The sequence below is a fragment of the Pseudochaenichthys georgianus genome, chromosome 3, assembly GCF_902827115.2.
Source record: "Pseudochaenichthys georgianus chromosome 3, fPseGeo1.2, whole genome shotgun sequence".
Lineage (NCBI taxonomy): Eukaryota > Metazoa > Chordata > Actinopteri > Perciformes > Channichthyidae > Pseudochaenichthys > Pseudochaenichthys georgianus.
The window spans coordinates 40,592,496-40,606,589 of NC_047505.1; the positions used below are offsets into that span (position 1 = coordinate 40,592,496).

The following is a 14,094-nucleotide window of genomic DNA, read 5'->3' on the forward strand; positions in this document are numbered from 1 at the left end:
ACAGCTTCAGTATTCTTGCAAAAATCTTTGTTGGTATCTCTTCACAGGCTCCCTCTAAATGCATATATTGATTTAAAAAAAGCTTTCTTCAAACTTACAAGGTATTACATGGTATTGCACCTGAATGTTTTCACTGATTTATTTACTCAGTCTGAGCCATCATAAATCTGCAATAAGGCCCATGTAGTCGACACTCGGTACAACCTTCTGCAACAAAAGCTATCCCTCTCTGGATATACTTTGTGATTTTTTAATAAAAAAAGGCGTGATGAATAGTATTCCAAGCCAATATAATAACATTACAGAATTGACAATACATCTGTGGTTGAAATAGTTTATTCTGCAGACCTCGAATCTTGTTTTTCTGAACATCTGAGTCTCCTCTGACTTTGGGATTGACTTTCACTCCAACTGAAACAACAAAAAGCACTTTGTTTAGATCAAATCACTTCATGTTGAAGCTTATTGAAAGTATATTTGTTATAGAAAGGGTTGGGAATAGATGACATGAATAAGGTAATATGATGAATGTGTATTCATTGAGATAACATGTAATCTAGTGACATTTATCAGTTATTTGGTTCTACAAAAGAGCCAACTGGCAGACTGTTTACTTTATCATTCATCACGGTATGCATAGCCATGGGCTACTTGTCTTTGAGATTAGATAGGGGCCACGAGTACGTGATTACAAATAAATAACCAAAACAAAAACATCACCCGAGCATTCGTGATACGCCTGAGGGAGATTTATGAGAGCATACCAATAATATCAGGACGATAATCTGTATTTATCTTAAACCATATGGGATTAGGACATCCAGTTAAGATTCTAGGCTCAACATTAGCTCATTTTATAGATAGGATCTGTATACCTTTACAGAGCGGAGGTTTACCCGACCATCTCCCATCACTTTTGCAGGTTCTGTGCTCTGATCCCCCGGCCAGATAGAAACCATCCTGACAGGTGTAGATCAGCGTGTATCCCAGGGTGGGCAGCTCCATGGATCGAACATCAACATTACTGGGGGTCTCCGGCTGTCTGCATGAATGGGCTAAGTGACAGGGAAGAGGAACATAAACACAGTGTTAACACTTTTGAACATATAAATGAACACACACTTTGATAATATTAAATAATGCTTAATTATGATAAAAGTCTTACCGATGCACTCAGGTTGAGTTCCACTCCAGGTTAGGTTTTCTAGACATGTTCTCGTGGTAGAACCAAGGATGTGATAGTTCTTACGGCACTTGAAGGAAATCTTACTGCCAACCTGCATAATGTAAAAGCACAATGAATAAATCTTCTTTATTTGCAGCTTCTTAAGACCTGCCACACTCAGCATGGGGTACTTGTCATTAGTTTGAACATAAAAGCTTTTAACATTACATTCATTGCTTATTGTTTGATTCTGACAAAACAAGAAACAAAACCAAATAATTTCTTATATCAATTCATCTCTTTTAGAGAGCATATTATTGTTCTCCTGCTCAATGTGGTTAGTAACTGTCTGTTCTCTTTGAAGAGATGGCAGAGGAAATATGACTTGTGGATAATATCCAATTATACCTCCACAAATTGAAGGATTTGTGTGTTTGCTTGAATTCCATTAACACCAAAATCTTCCATCCAACAGGTTCTTATCTCTCCAGACACTCGGTCTCTAAGACAAAAAACAATGCAGCTGTTTGACATCCATGAAGTCTAACTCCCTTCTAATGGGGGGCCACTTTCCCTTACCTTTATTTCTGATGGGCATGTCATGTGTTTGATGATTTCTTGTTTTTCCATCTGATGATCTTTTAAATCTAAAGCCCCCCCATTTCTCAGATCGTTTACACATTCATTCATTCATTCTTCTGCTTGCATTATTGAAACTTCTTTGGGCTTCTTGGTGCATCTTTGAAAGGCAAGCAAGTTTATTTATATAGCACCTTTCAACACAAGGCAATTCAAAGTGGGTTACAAAAATGAAAGACATTTAGAGCATTAGAAATAGTGCAGCGAAACACATTATGAAATGGCATTTACAAACAGTCATTCAAAAGCAAAGAGAATAAAATAAACAAAAACAAGCTAATATATAACAAATACAAGTTACAATGCAGTGTAAGATATGAATAGTTCAATTAAAAGCAGCGGCAAATAGTAAAGTCTTAAGCCTGGATTTAATAATAATAATAATAATAATTTCAATTTATATAGCGCCTTTCACGAAACCCAAGGACGCTTTACAATGGGAAGTAACAAAACAAAAGGTAATAATAAGCATACAGAGCAATAGCAGGAAATAAGTGACTGTAAATTAGTTGAGGCCAAAGGCCTGAGTGAACAGATGGTGTTTGAGGTGTTTTTTGAAGGTGTCCAGAGTGTCTGCATTCCTGATTGCAGAGGGCAGAGAATTCCAGAGGGTGGGGGCTGCAACACTGAAGGCTCTGTTGCCAAATGTTTTCAGCTTGGAGCGCTGGATCGAGAGCAGCCCTTTGTCAGAGGACCGCAGGTGACGAGAGGGGGTGTAGGGCTGAAGGAGGTCAGAGATGTATGGAGGGGCTAGGGAGTGGAGAGATTTGTAGGTTAGCAGGAGGAGTTTGTACTGGATGCGTGACTTGACCGGGAGCCAGTGAAGGTGGATGAGGGTAGGGGTGATGTGTTGCCAGGGCTTAGTGTGGGTGAGGAGCCTGGCTGCAGAGTTCTGGACGTACTGGAGCCTGTCCAGGGCTTTGCTGGTGACCCCGAACAGAACTCCATTGCAGTAGTCCAGACGAGAGGAGATGAAGGTATGAATTAATGTTTCTGCAACGGGGTCGGGGAGAGAGGGCCGGAGTCTGGAGATGTTTCGTAGGTGAAAGAAAGCAGTTTTGACAGTAGACCTGATGTGGGAGTTGAAGGTGAGGCTAGAGTCCAGAGTGACGCCCAGGCTGCGAACCTCAGGGGAAGGGTGGATGGAGCCGCCATCGATGGTGAGGAGCAGATCTCCAACCTTCCGGAGCAGTGTTTTTGGGGCCACAACCATGAGCTCTGTTTTGTTATTGTTGAGTTTAAGTAGATTTTTTGACATCCAGGCTTGGATGTCGCTCAGGCAGTTGACAAGTGACAGTGGGGGTAGCTGAGATGATGGATTGGTACTGATGTAGAGTTGGGTGTCGTCGGCATAGGAGTGAAAGTTGAGACCATGTCGGCGGATGATTTCACCGAGGGGGAGCATGTAGATGTTGAATAGAAGGGGGCCGAGCACTGAACCTTGCGGCACACTTTGGTTCACAGGGGCTGGGGGAGAGCTGGATTTTCCGATGGTCACAAACTGTTGCCTGTTGGAGAGGTAGGAATGGAACCAGGAGAGGGCTGTACCAGAGAGGCCAAGGTAGACGGATAGGCGGTTGAGTAGGATAGTGTGGGAGACTGTGTCGAATGCGGCGGAGATGTCCAGGAGGATGAGGATGCTGACAAGGCCTGAATCGGCGGCTATGAGGAGGTCATTGGTTATTTTAATAAGTAGTAAGAGTTGTATCACATAAAAGTGGTAGACTCCCGCTGCTATATTCATCTTTACTTTCTTATAACAGCTCCTATTCAACTTCCGAGCAGACACCTATTTATCAACCAAGTTGCAATTTGAATAGAATTGGAGGATGAAACCCTCTTTAATGGTCACACACACACACACACACACACACACACACACACACACACACACACACACACACACACACACACACACACACACACACACACACACACACTGAAATGTGTTATCTGCTTGGAACCCATCCTAGTACTAGGAGCAGCTATTGTACAGCGCCCGGCGAGCAATGGGAGTGGGGGGGCATCCAGTGCCTTGCTCAAGGGCACCACGGCAGGGCCCAGGAGGTGAACTGGGACCTCTCCAAGTACCAGTCCATACTCCATATTTAGGTCTGTTCATGGATTTGAACCGACAACCCTACGGCTCCCAGTCCAAGCTCCTACTGACTGAGCACTGCCGGACAATCAATAATCAATGTTTTTGTATTCAAAATGCATAAAATGCAGTATCTCTAAACTTGTCTTTAAAAAAAGTATTAACTCATACATTTAAAGTCATTAGGAGGATATACAGTAGCTTTACCAAGTGTAAGGTCAACTGGAGTCTTACCTGAAAGCCCTGGCCCATGACTGGGACCCCATAGGCCGGAGTCCCTGGGTCACGACAGCTGTTGAAGGCTGGGTCTACACACACACACACACACACACACACACACACACACACACACACACACACACACACACACACACACACACACACACACACACACACACACACACACACACACACACACACACACACACACACACACACACACACACACACACACACACACACACACACACACACACACACACACACACACACTAGTTAGAGTATTATCATTTGAATGTATTACAGTAAGATTAGCATAATGCAGCTACTAACACTTAGTCATGACAAAAGTTTCCATATCCTCAACAGTATCACCATTTTTTTTTTTTTAACTTTGCATTCAGTAGTATTGTTAAACCTTTATTTAAACCTTCACCTTTAGAGTAAATTGTGTCAGATAAATGTACAGTCATTAACACAAAAGGATAATATTTTACACTAAAATGTAGGCGAAGAAAGTTATAAATTACCACAACTTTATCTGAAAATAATTATTTAATAAAAATACACTTTTCCCCTCACCTACAGCTTTGTGTACTGTACTACAGTACACTAATGTGTAGGATACATCATATGACAATGACAAAAGCAAAACAGTCACAAGTGCAATACTGTTTAGGGAATATGGGTACCGCCATGGATATATTTTTGACAGATAGTATCTGTATGACAGATAAAAGAGTTATTTACAGGAACACGACTGAGATCTGTGACCGCTGCAAGGCAGCTTTCCATGTTCACTCTTACATCATTATTCCGATTTTTTATGTAATTCCACAACTTTTATTTAAAAATAATCTTCATGCTTTCTGAACAGAACAACAACCACAACCCACATTTCATCTAAATAAATGAAGCGCTATTGAAGATATAATCTTAAAGGAATCAAATGCTGACATCAAAACTACACGCTTGATGCATTGATTAGATGATATCTTCAGCTCTATCTGCACAGGAATACTAATGCTTGAATGTAAAAGAGTAAGCTCCACAGTCTTGTTTACCAATAATCGTATTTCACAAAATGGTATTATAATATGGTATATCTTGATGAAATGTTTCTCTTTAGCACGAAACACAATTAGTCTTCTAATTATGGAAAATGTGTTATATGTAATATTTCAAATATTTACATAAACGCTATGTCAATTTATGCATGTTTTTCTGTGTAAATGGTTTTAGGAGTGTTCCTTTAGAAAATTAGCATAGAAGATCTTTTTGCTGTGAAAAAACAAGTTAGTTCACAGCAAGATTTGTTCTATATATATCCGTCAAGGCAGACTCAAAGCTTTGTAATATAACATCACAACATGATACTTCTTTTAACATGTTAGTGTATCATGTGGTTGAGTCTAAAGATAACCATCATCATGGAAGTATACTTTAAACACATAAACATAGACTTGCAGTGTGTCCTTGCAGTGGTTTTAAATACCTATACAGGCTGGTTGTTGGCCGCTCCAAATCCCTTCAGCCTGACAGGCTCTGGATGCGGAGCCCACCAGCAGGTAGGGCGTGTGGCAGTAGAACCGGACCTCCGCCCTGCATATCAAAACAACATTTTGATTACAAAAACCCCATAAAATAACAAAAGTTAGTGAGCAGCAATAGTAAAACTGGGTTTTAAAGTTTCTACTTTATCCTTTGACGTCCAAAGAACAGTTTAGGGTGTCATATCTTCGACTTTTCTGCTCCTTACCTAACTGCCTTGTTGTCTACAACTAGACCTTTGGCCTTTATCTTTTTCCTGTTTCTGCTTACAATCTAAAATCCTCTTTGTCCTTGCAATGTTTCCGACTGACATCCAGACATGGGAGCTGAAAGAAATCTATTTTTGGAAACAACTTATTGAGTCAACATTTGACAACCACTGTGGAACAAACACCATTTCCTGAGATGGTTTCAGAAAGTAGAGTAAAGCCTCTATATTTTAAGAGATTGTGACACATTGAGACTTCAGCTGTTAACAGTATATTTATGCATCAGTTTTAGTTTACCACAAAACCACAACAAAGTTTGAGTGACAACATATCAGGTGGCATACAGTATTGGTCTATAAAAAAGCCATTTCCTTGTACAGTTAATTCAATCATGCACAGGCATTTAACTATACAAAATGCACATCATTGCTATGTCTACGCACTGACCTGTAAGAGAACATGTTCCCCTCTCTGAATCCACCTCCAGGAGAGCCAGGATCTCCACACAGGACAGCTTAAATAAAACGACGGATACAGTTAGGACCTGTTTTTAGTTCTAGTGCTAACATACTGAAAGAGGAACAATGATGTGTATCAGTTAGGGTACTGCGTAACACAATAAAGCTAACTCACGCAAGCACTGCGGTACGTCTCCTGTCCACGTCCCGTTCCCCTCACATGTTAACACAGCAGGAGTGGACAACTGGTAACCATGGAAACAACTGTAACTAACACTTGAGGCCCATGAGTAGTCAGTTCCTTCCACTTTCCCGTGGTGCACTTGAGCAGGTGGCCCACACTGGATTACTGAAACACACACAAACAGGTATGTAAGGATATCATATACGTCTAGATACACAGCTCAAAGGACAACATGGTGTTACACTTCGGGCTGAAAAGCATTTACTGTCAAAGTAAGTGGACGTAGTGACCCATCGGTTTGTGGACCAGGGCTTTAAAACCTTGAGTAAGTAATTTTTTTCAATGACATCTTATTTTCCTGGAAGCAAAAGTGACACGGACGGGATGGAACCAAGTACAACAGAACACTGAACAGGAACATTTTATCGACCAAAACGTTTACTGTTTGCTTGGATGAACTGAAAATAAACAGTGAGAGGGGTTAAGCTCTATGACAAACACACAGAGATCACCCAAACCTAACAAAACTAATGCCCTAAATGCTTTATCTTTTTCATTAGCGTTGGAAAGGTGAAAAAGATTCTTTGGAATAGTTGTGTTGGATATTAGAGAACGCAGGTGGAAGACACTTGCACATAAGTTTCACTTTTCAGACCTGAAGGTTGCTACTTGCTCATTAGCTGCATGGGAATGTATTTACTCCTTATTGTGTGTGTGTGTGTGTGTGTGTGTGTGTGTGTGTGTGTGTGTGTGTGTGTGTGTGTGTGTGTGTGTGTGTGTGTGTGTGTGTGTGTGTGTGTGTGTGTGTGTGTGTGTGTGTGTGTGTGTGTGTGTGTGTGTGTGTGTGTATATGCTCTAACACTGTACAGTATAGTATCTACAGTGCTAGACTGTAGATAGAAGTACAAAACAGACAGTTCAACAAACACTTTGCAGGTAATGACAAATACTCCTTCAATGGGATAATTATTTGCTAATATTCACAATTGCACCTTCAGTTGAGACAAATAACTCATCACCAAATAAGCACTCAGACTGTCACAAAACAGCAGTTTATAAATGTCCCTGGTGGATATTCAGTCCTAAGATGTGAAGGATATGAACAGACAGTTGAAACAATTTCCCCTTTGAAGAAACGATGGATCAAAGGCAAAAGACAAAATACCAAAAACAACTGTCACAGTAAGTTTAATAAGGGGTTTCTCTTAAGAACCCTAGATTGCACCAGGTCAAATGCAATAGATGACCTCGTTCACCACATTTAGGTTGGTTAACCTAAAGAGACGCCATGGTTACGATATGGACTGAGACTTTTAGGGACTTGCATTGTCTATGGTGCATTCCTTCTTCCACACTTGTGATTGGGAGTTAACTTATCAATTGTTTTCCTCAAGTCTGCTCAATTAAATGCTGGCAATATTATAAGGCAACTTTTCCATCAACCTTAATCTTTTGAAACGCTGTCATACACTAGGGATTTAAGCGAGAAATACATATTTAGAATTGAGACTCACTACGTGGGCTTGCTATTTATGTAATGTTAATGATTCATACAAACTTAAAGCTACTTTGAAAATGTCATAACGGCTGTTGTACATAACCAATGTTTATATCAACTGGTCCAGCGAATCAAATAGATTAATATGAATTACCAAAGCATCTGTTGAACACAGAGAATGGAATCTGTGATCATATGAAGACAAACTGTTTATGCATAATGATGTTACACCAGCTGTGTGCACGTACGCAGCGGTGGATTAACGCTCAATCTGTTTCGGGCTGCAGCCTGGGGCCTACATGTGCATGGGCTGCATCTATCCAATCAGCTATCCCAATAAGGTCAATAAAAAAACACCTTGACCAAGATTTATTCAAGTCTGTGTATGTTAATGCCCCCAAGAGTGTGTGCAAGCCAAGTATTATTCCTAGCATGATTTTACACATGGCTCTAAATTATATTTTTTAAGGCAAAGCATAACGAGTATTAGAGGTGGGGCCACACACAGATAGTTGCTTAGGGGCCCCTGACCACCTTAATCGGCCAATGTATGTGCGATTGCATGCACCTGTGTGCGTGTTGTACATGCAAATGTGTTGTTTTAGCAAAGAGATGGGTGCATATAACTTCATAAAACCCTGATAAACATCCGAGTGTGTGTGTGCTTGTTTGAGTGTGCGTGCGCCTAACTCCCTAAGATAATGATAACCATCTGCTTGGTTTCAAACACCTAATAAAGTCAGTGTAATTCTCATCCAACCAGGAGAGTTGCTTCCCTCACTCTGCTCCGATGATACACAGTACAGTGCAAACAAGCAGGAAAAACTGAGAGGCAGACCGACACAACTGCAAACAGATCCATACACGCTGTACACTGTATACAGTAGAGGCAGCAATCAGCACAGACTGACATTAATAGAGTATGGATAAAATGCAGTGATATCACTTTATAGCTTAAACAGAAATATTAACATATTCACCCCAATATGGACATCTTCTGTTCCCTCAATGTTTGACTATATCTTATTTATTTTTTCTCCCTCCCTCCCTATTTAGTGTTTTTCAGTCCCTTTTCTGCTTCTTCGTTGCATAATGACCAGTCTTTTGGATTCAGCAGTGCAATTAACAAAATTGTTTTGAACTACAACAAATATCTTTTGTTTATAACATTGCAGTTTCTAGGCAACTGCTGGAAGCTCCCAGCAAACTAATCAGTTGACTTATTCTGGTTTGTGTACGTCACCAGTGTCCCGCAGAAGCTCGTATCTCCCCTCAGTCATCCTCCCAGACTCAAACATGTTTTTCTCCAATCTACTAAGTGTTAGTCCCATTAAAAACATCTTGACACCTGCACACAAAACACTGACAAATCCTGCATGCAGTTCATCACTTTCCGTCGTGTGACTCCAGGAAAAATGGCTGGTGGCTAGCCATTAGCTAATGGGGATCCCAATGAATAATTACATGTGTTTTCTAAAAACAAACCTGTAGTTAGGGATCGAACAGAACAGTCAAACAATATGTCTGCAGGTCTCTTCTGATGCCCTAAGAACTGCAATCACAGGTCTCTTTGTTGTGAATGGACTGGGCTTGCTTCACATGGCTTTTACCCCGGCTGTCTTACACACCTACGTCACTGTGATCACTCACTCCTTCCCTTTTCCTCACCACTTCTTCTTTCCCACTCACGTCTCCACATTCTGTTCTTTCTTACACTTTGATCCCCTTACTTCCTCTGACTTCCCACTTGTTCTCAATGTCTTCCTCAAGCCCCTCTCCTCTCCTTTCTTACTCGTCTCTGTCTCAGCTCCAATCCTTTTTATATCCTCTTCCATTGCTCTCTTGGTCTACTCCCTCCCTTCGTCTCCCAGGTATATATCTTTCTTGGCTCCAATCAGCCAGCCAACACATTTGATGGGCTTAATCCCTTTTCTCACTGTGTGTTTACAGCTTTGGGGCAGATATTGATTAGCTTCTCTTTGTTTCTCCCACCACTTGCTTCCTCTCTCACTCACTTCTCTGTCTATCTCTCCTTGTAGCTGCACTGATGGCTCATCACCGTCTCTCATTTTGTCTCTTAAACATCTCTTAAGCCACTTCACATTTTCTGTGTTTCTTAATCTCTGCATTACTCTATCTTTGTGTGTTTTTTGTATCTTCTCTATTTGTTGATGTTTGTTCCACTACACCTCTTCATTCCATCAATTCTCTCCTCTCTTGATACTTCCTTTCTTTCCCCCCTTGTTCTCATCCTCATTACTTCCCATTCTAAATCTCTCCTCCTGGCTCACTTGATTTATTCTGCCTGTCGAGCTACACCTTTATAGCTTACAACTTCTTCATTCAATATGTTCCAGTGTGTGCTGGTGTGTCTGTGTAGGAGGAAGCTGCTGTTCCAAAATAGGATCAAATGAAGACTTATGGATTGTTTGAAGTAGGAGAAAACATAGGGGAGGAAAACGGGGGAGCTGAACAGAAACATGTGAGCATAAGAAGAAGGTGAAGAGGAGGAGAAAAGTGAGATGCAAAGAGGAAAGAGACGAGGGGGAAACAAGACAAAAGATACAGAAAGAGAGAGGACTTGCATCAGTTGTATCTCCACACTGTTTCTTCCCTTTAGACCTGCAGCCTAAGTCTCATTTTCTATCACCTACAGTGTCTTTCACTTCTGCTGTTTCCCCCTCTCTGCACCCCTCTCTGGTTCCTCCTCAGTAGGCTTTCTACATGTTTTCATCTCAGTTCAAAGCTTCTGCAACTGCAAGAGCCAGCAGGAGATGTTCTGTTTGTGGGAAGAAACGGCAGGGAGGATCTCAGGAAACCAGCCCTGTTCCTGTTGTTGAGCCTCATCGTCTGAACTGCTAATATGGGCTGCTGGAAAACTTGGATTCATTTGATTTGAAGGGTTTCAGGGAATAAACCCTAACTCACCACAGTTTTATTTTAAGCAGCAATGTAAATCTTCTCTTGGCCTCTTTCTAATGTGCTGTTGAAAGTCACAGTCTCTCATTCTACCCTAGTATGCCAACTCCCATTCAAATTGTCCCTTGTTTTTGTGGAGCTTTATTTGCTACAGTTGCACTGCTCTGTAACAACAACTGCCATTGATTTACTTTATTGTTTTTAACTATTAGAACTTTGCCGTTACAATGAGATTTTTAAAAAGTGAATCAATGACGCATTAATATGACAATATACGAACAATGACTATCCAAATTATAATTTGTTGTTGGTATGAAATTCTTGCTCACGCTATACTTACGTTCTTAAGTACAATATAGTTTTGTTGTTATTGAAATAAATGTAATTACTCTTTAAAAATACATGTGCAACACTACTGAATACATACAGTAATGCGTTTATGTTAAAAACAAACAAAAACAAATGATGGCTAATATAAATCAAACACATTTGCCAGACAGTGTTTCCAGACATGCTACTGGACCTGTGGATCCATCCTAAACTCAAATCTTGCATTGTCCATCATTTCTTGGGAAGGAGTTATTTAGAGTGGAAGATGTTCTCACCTCTGCAGCTGGGTTTGGTCTGGTTCCAGGTTCCCTCCTTGCTGCAGCGCAGAACGCTGCGAGCAGGCGGCTCCATCAGGTGACCGGGGTTACAGCGATATGTCACTGTGTGGTTGAAACTAAAATCACTTCCTATATAGATGCCATTGGCTACTGGGCCAGGATCTCCGCAACTGATCACTAAAGGAAGGGAGAGAAAAGTGACAGGACAAGTCATAAATCAGGTTATGTTAGATGTAATCCTGCAGTGGTGCACAAGGGCTGTAACATTTTTGTACAACTAACCTTGATTTCACAACAGCCCAGAACAACATTGTTTTTACTCGCCTGCCCCTTAACTTCGATCTTCTACTCATCTGTCTTACATCCTGCCTTTAAAAAAAAAAACGTACCAGCATGTTTTCATCCACCTCCCACCTTCTATTCCCCAAGCTTCTGTCTGGCTCTGTTTAACTTTAGAAGCTGAAATCCCAGACACAATAATATTACAAATGTATAGGTCTGTACCTGCACAGCAGCGGGTTGCACAGTCCATGCAAAATGTATACTATCCTTGGAACCTTTACTAAAACACCACTATTGATGCACCAACACCAGAGGTGGAAGAAGTACTCACTTAAGTAATGGTCCTATACTCAAAATGTTACTTAAGTATAAAAAAATATAGCAAAAATCTTACAATTTTACATACTCAGATTCTTAAAAAGTGTTATGTTATGGTAGAATGTCATATCATTCAGTTTTGTCACAACAAGTTCGGCAATATAGGGGCAATTTAGGCAGTTGGTTGTATATAACTGCATATTATCATATAAGTTAATACGTGTTTGTGATGTGAAAAGAAACTACACGTAAGATAAAGGCAGTGCAATAGAGATTACAATATTTTAAGTTAAAGTATAAACTAGCAGGAGTTTGAGCGCAAAATGGTACTTAAATACAGTACTTTAATAAATAAAAAAACTGTTGTTACATGTTATCGATAACCAATACTGATGCTAATTGACTGTATCATAGTAATACACATCTTTTGTAATATTGACTGCACCGGCTGCTGTAACCACTGATAATAACAACACACATAGTAACAGTAGAAGCAATGATATTATATCTATCCTACCTGCGCAGTCTGGGGGTTGTCCTGTCCATGTCCCATTGGTTGTGCAGTGTCTGTTGGTCAGACCTGATGTTTTGAAGCCGTCCCAGCATGCATAAGCTACCGAGCTGCCGAAGGTGACGCCATCATTTACGACTATTCTGCCGTGTGCTGGAGTGCCAGGGTTACCACAGGATACAGCTGAGAATTGAGGAAATATTAAACAGTGGGGATTAATCATAGTGATGATATCAGTGTGAGCAATGCTGTCACTCAAGGATCAGCTGTAGGCTGTAATAATGAGCGTAGCACTGGAGTCAGCTGGAAATAACATAAAATATGTCTTTGAGGCAGTGAGGCTGATTAACAACTAAAGGGTGTTGGATTGATTCCCAGCTCTGAATGGCAGCTGTACAGTAATCCAGTTGTGTGCTAGAGGCTGGTAATACATCAACACACCCCCCCCCAGGGAGTTCCTGGCATTTTTAAAAATAGTATGGGATGGTCCAGAAATGGTCTTTCATGTCGGTCAGAGGTAAAGTAATAATCTGTACCATGTTTCTATTGATTACATTGTTGAATGAGGATTCTTTATTGAAATTGACACTTACTGTAGAAAAAACAAATACCTATATTGATTGCTGGCCTAACAGCAGCCAAAAGTCATGGTCCATCTACATCAGCAGATGGACCATGACTATTTGCAGAGACAATGATAGTTCCCTCATAGTTTTTGATATTATTTACAGTGAACAGTGTGTTGCAAAGACATTTGGTGAAAAATGAAATAATGTGGATATTTCAGTTATGCTGTTCAAATCAAAAAGATCAACTTTAGGTCTTTGTAAAATAACTGTATTTGTGGGGGGTGACTCCTACTAAATAAAGTAGCTATTTATACATTTATGTACAATGATATTTGTTTGTGCTGAGTTGTTCCTTGGTTTGTATCTGTGCCAAATGCTGGGGTCTTAATCCACCCTTAGCTTTCTTTGTTTTTGAACCACTCCTGATCTGGTGGATTGAAAGACAAAACTGTCTTGAAGGACACAAGACTGCACATGGCTATGGAGTCTCTTGTCCAAAATAGTGATTCATCGATCTTTAGTTTGCTGGCACAGCACATTAACAGCAGAGACAGGGATAAGCAAGCAACCAAAGCACATTTCACTAATGAGATCATGACAACTGACAGCGGCTTAACAATCAAACACCTATTGACGGGATTCATTAGTTAGAGCCCTTAAAAGCCCTGTCCAAGTGTGTGTGCCACGGAGTGTGTAGGTGGTGCACATAATGTACATCTACGGCAGTGTAATCAGTATCCATACTGTGAGTAAAGGTCTGTATACGTGTGTGTGTGTGTGTGTGTGTGTGTGTGTGTGTGTGTGTGTGTGTGTGTGTGTGTGTGTGTATTTATTTGTGTTTGTGTCTCAGTGATAGATGTTTCATC

The 14,094-nt window shown here is 40.6% G+C and overlaps 1 protein-coding gene across 1 annotated transcript in view; it reads right to left on the reverse strand.

Moving 5' to 3' along the window:
• Positions 1–14,094, reverse strand: part of LOC117442575 (CUB and sushi domain-containing protein 1-like) — a 260,136-nt gene that overhangs the window by 15,546 nt on the left and 230,496 nt on the right. Inside the window, exons 58-66 of the mRNA XM_034078545.2 lie at positions 12,666–12,842; positions 11,546–11,725; positions 6,515–6,688; positions 6,329–6,395; positions 5,617–5,723; positions 4,137–4,210; positions 1,166–1,277; positions 876–1,055; positions 349–411 (exon numbers count right to left, since the gene is read on the reverse strand). Of these exons, the coding sequence (XP_033934436.1) occupies positions 349–411; positions 876–1,055; positions 1,166–1,277; positions 4,137–4,210; positions 5,617–5,723; positions 6,329–6,395; positions 6,515–6,688; positions 11,546–11,725; positions 12,666–12,842 (1,134 nt within the window). The remainder of the gene's footprint in view (positions 1–348; positions 412–875; positions 1,056–1,165; positions 1,278–4,136; positions 4,211–5,616; positions 5,724–6,328; positions 6,396–6,514; positions 6,689–11,545; positions 11,726–12,665; positions 12,843–14,094) is intronic.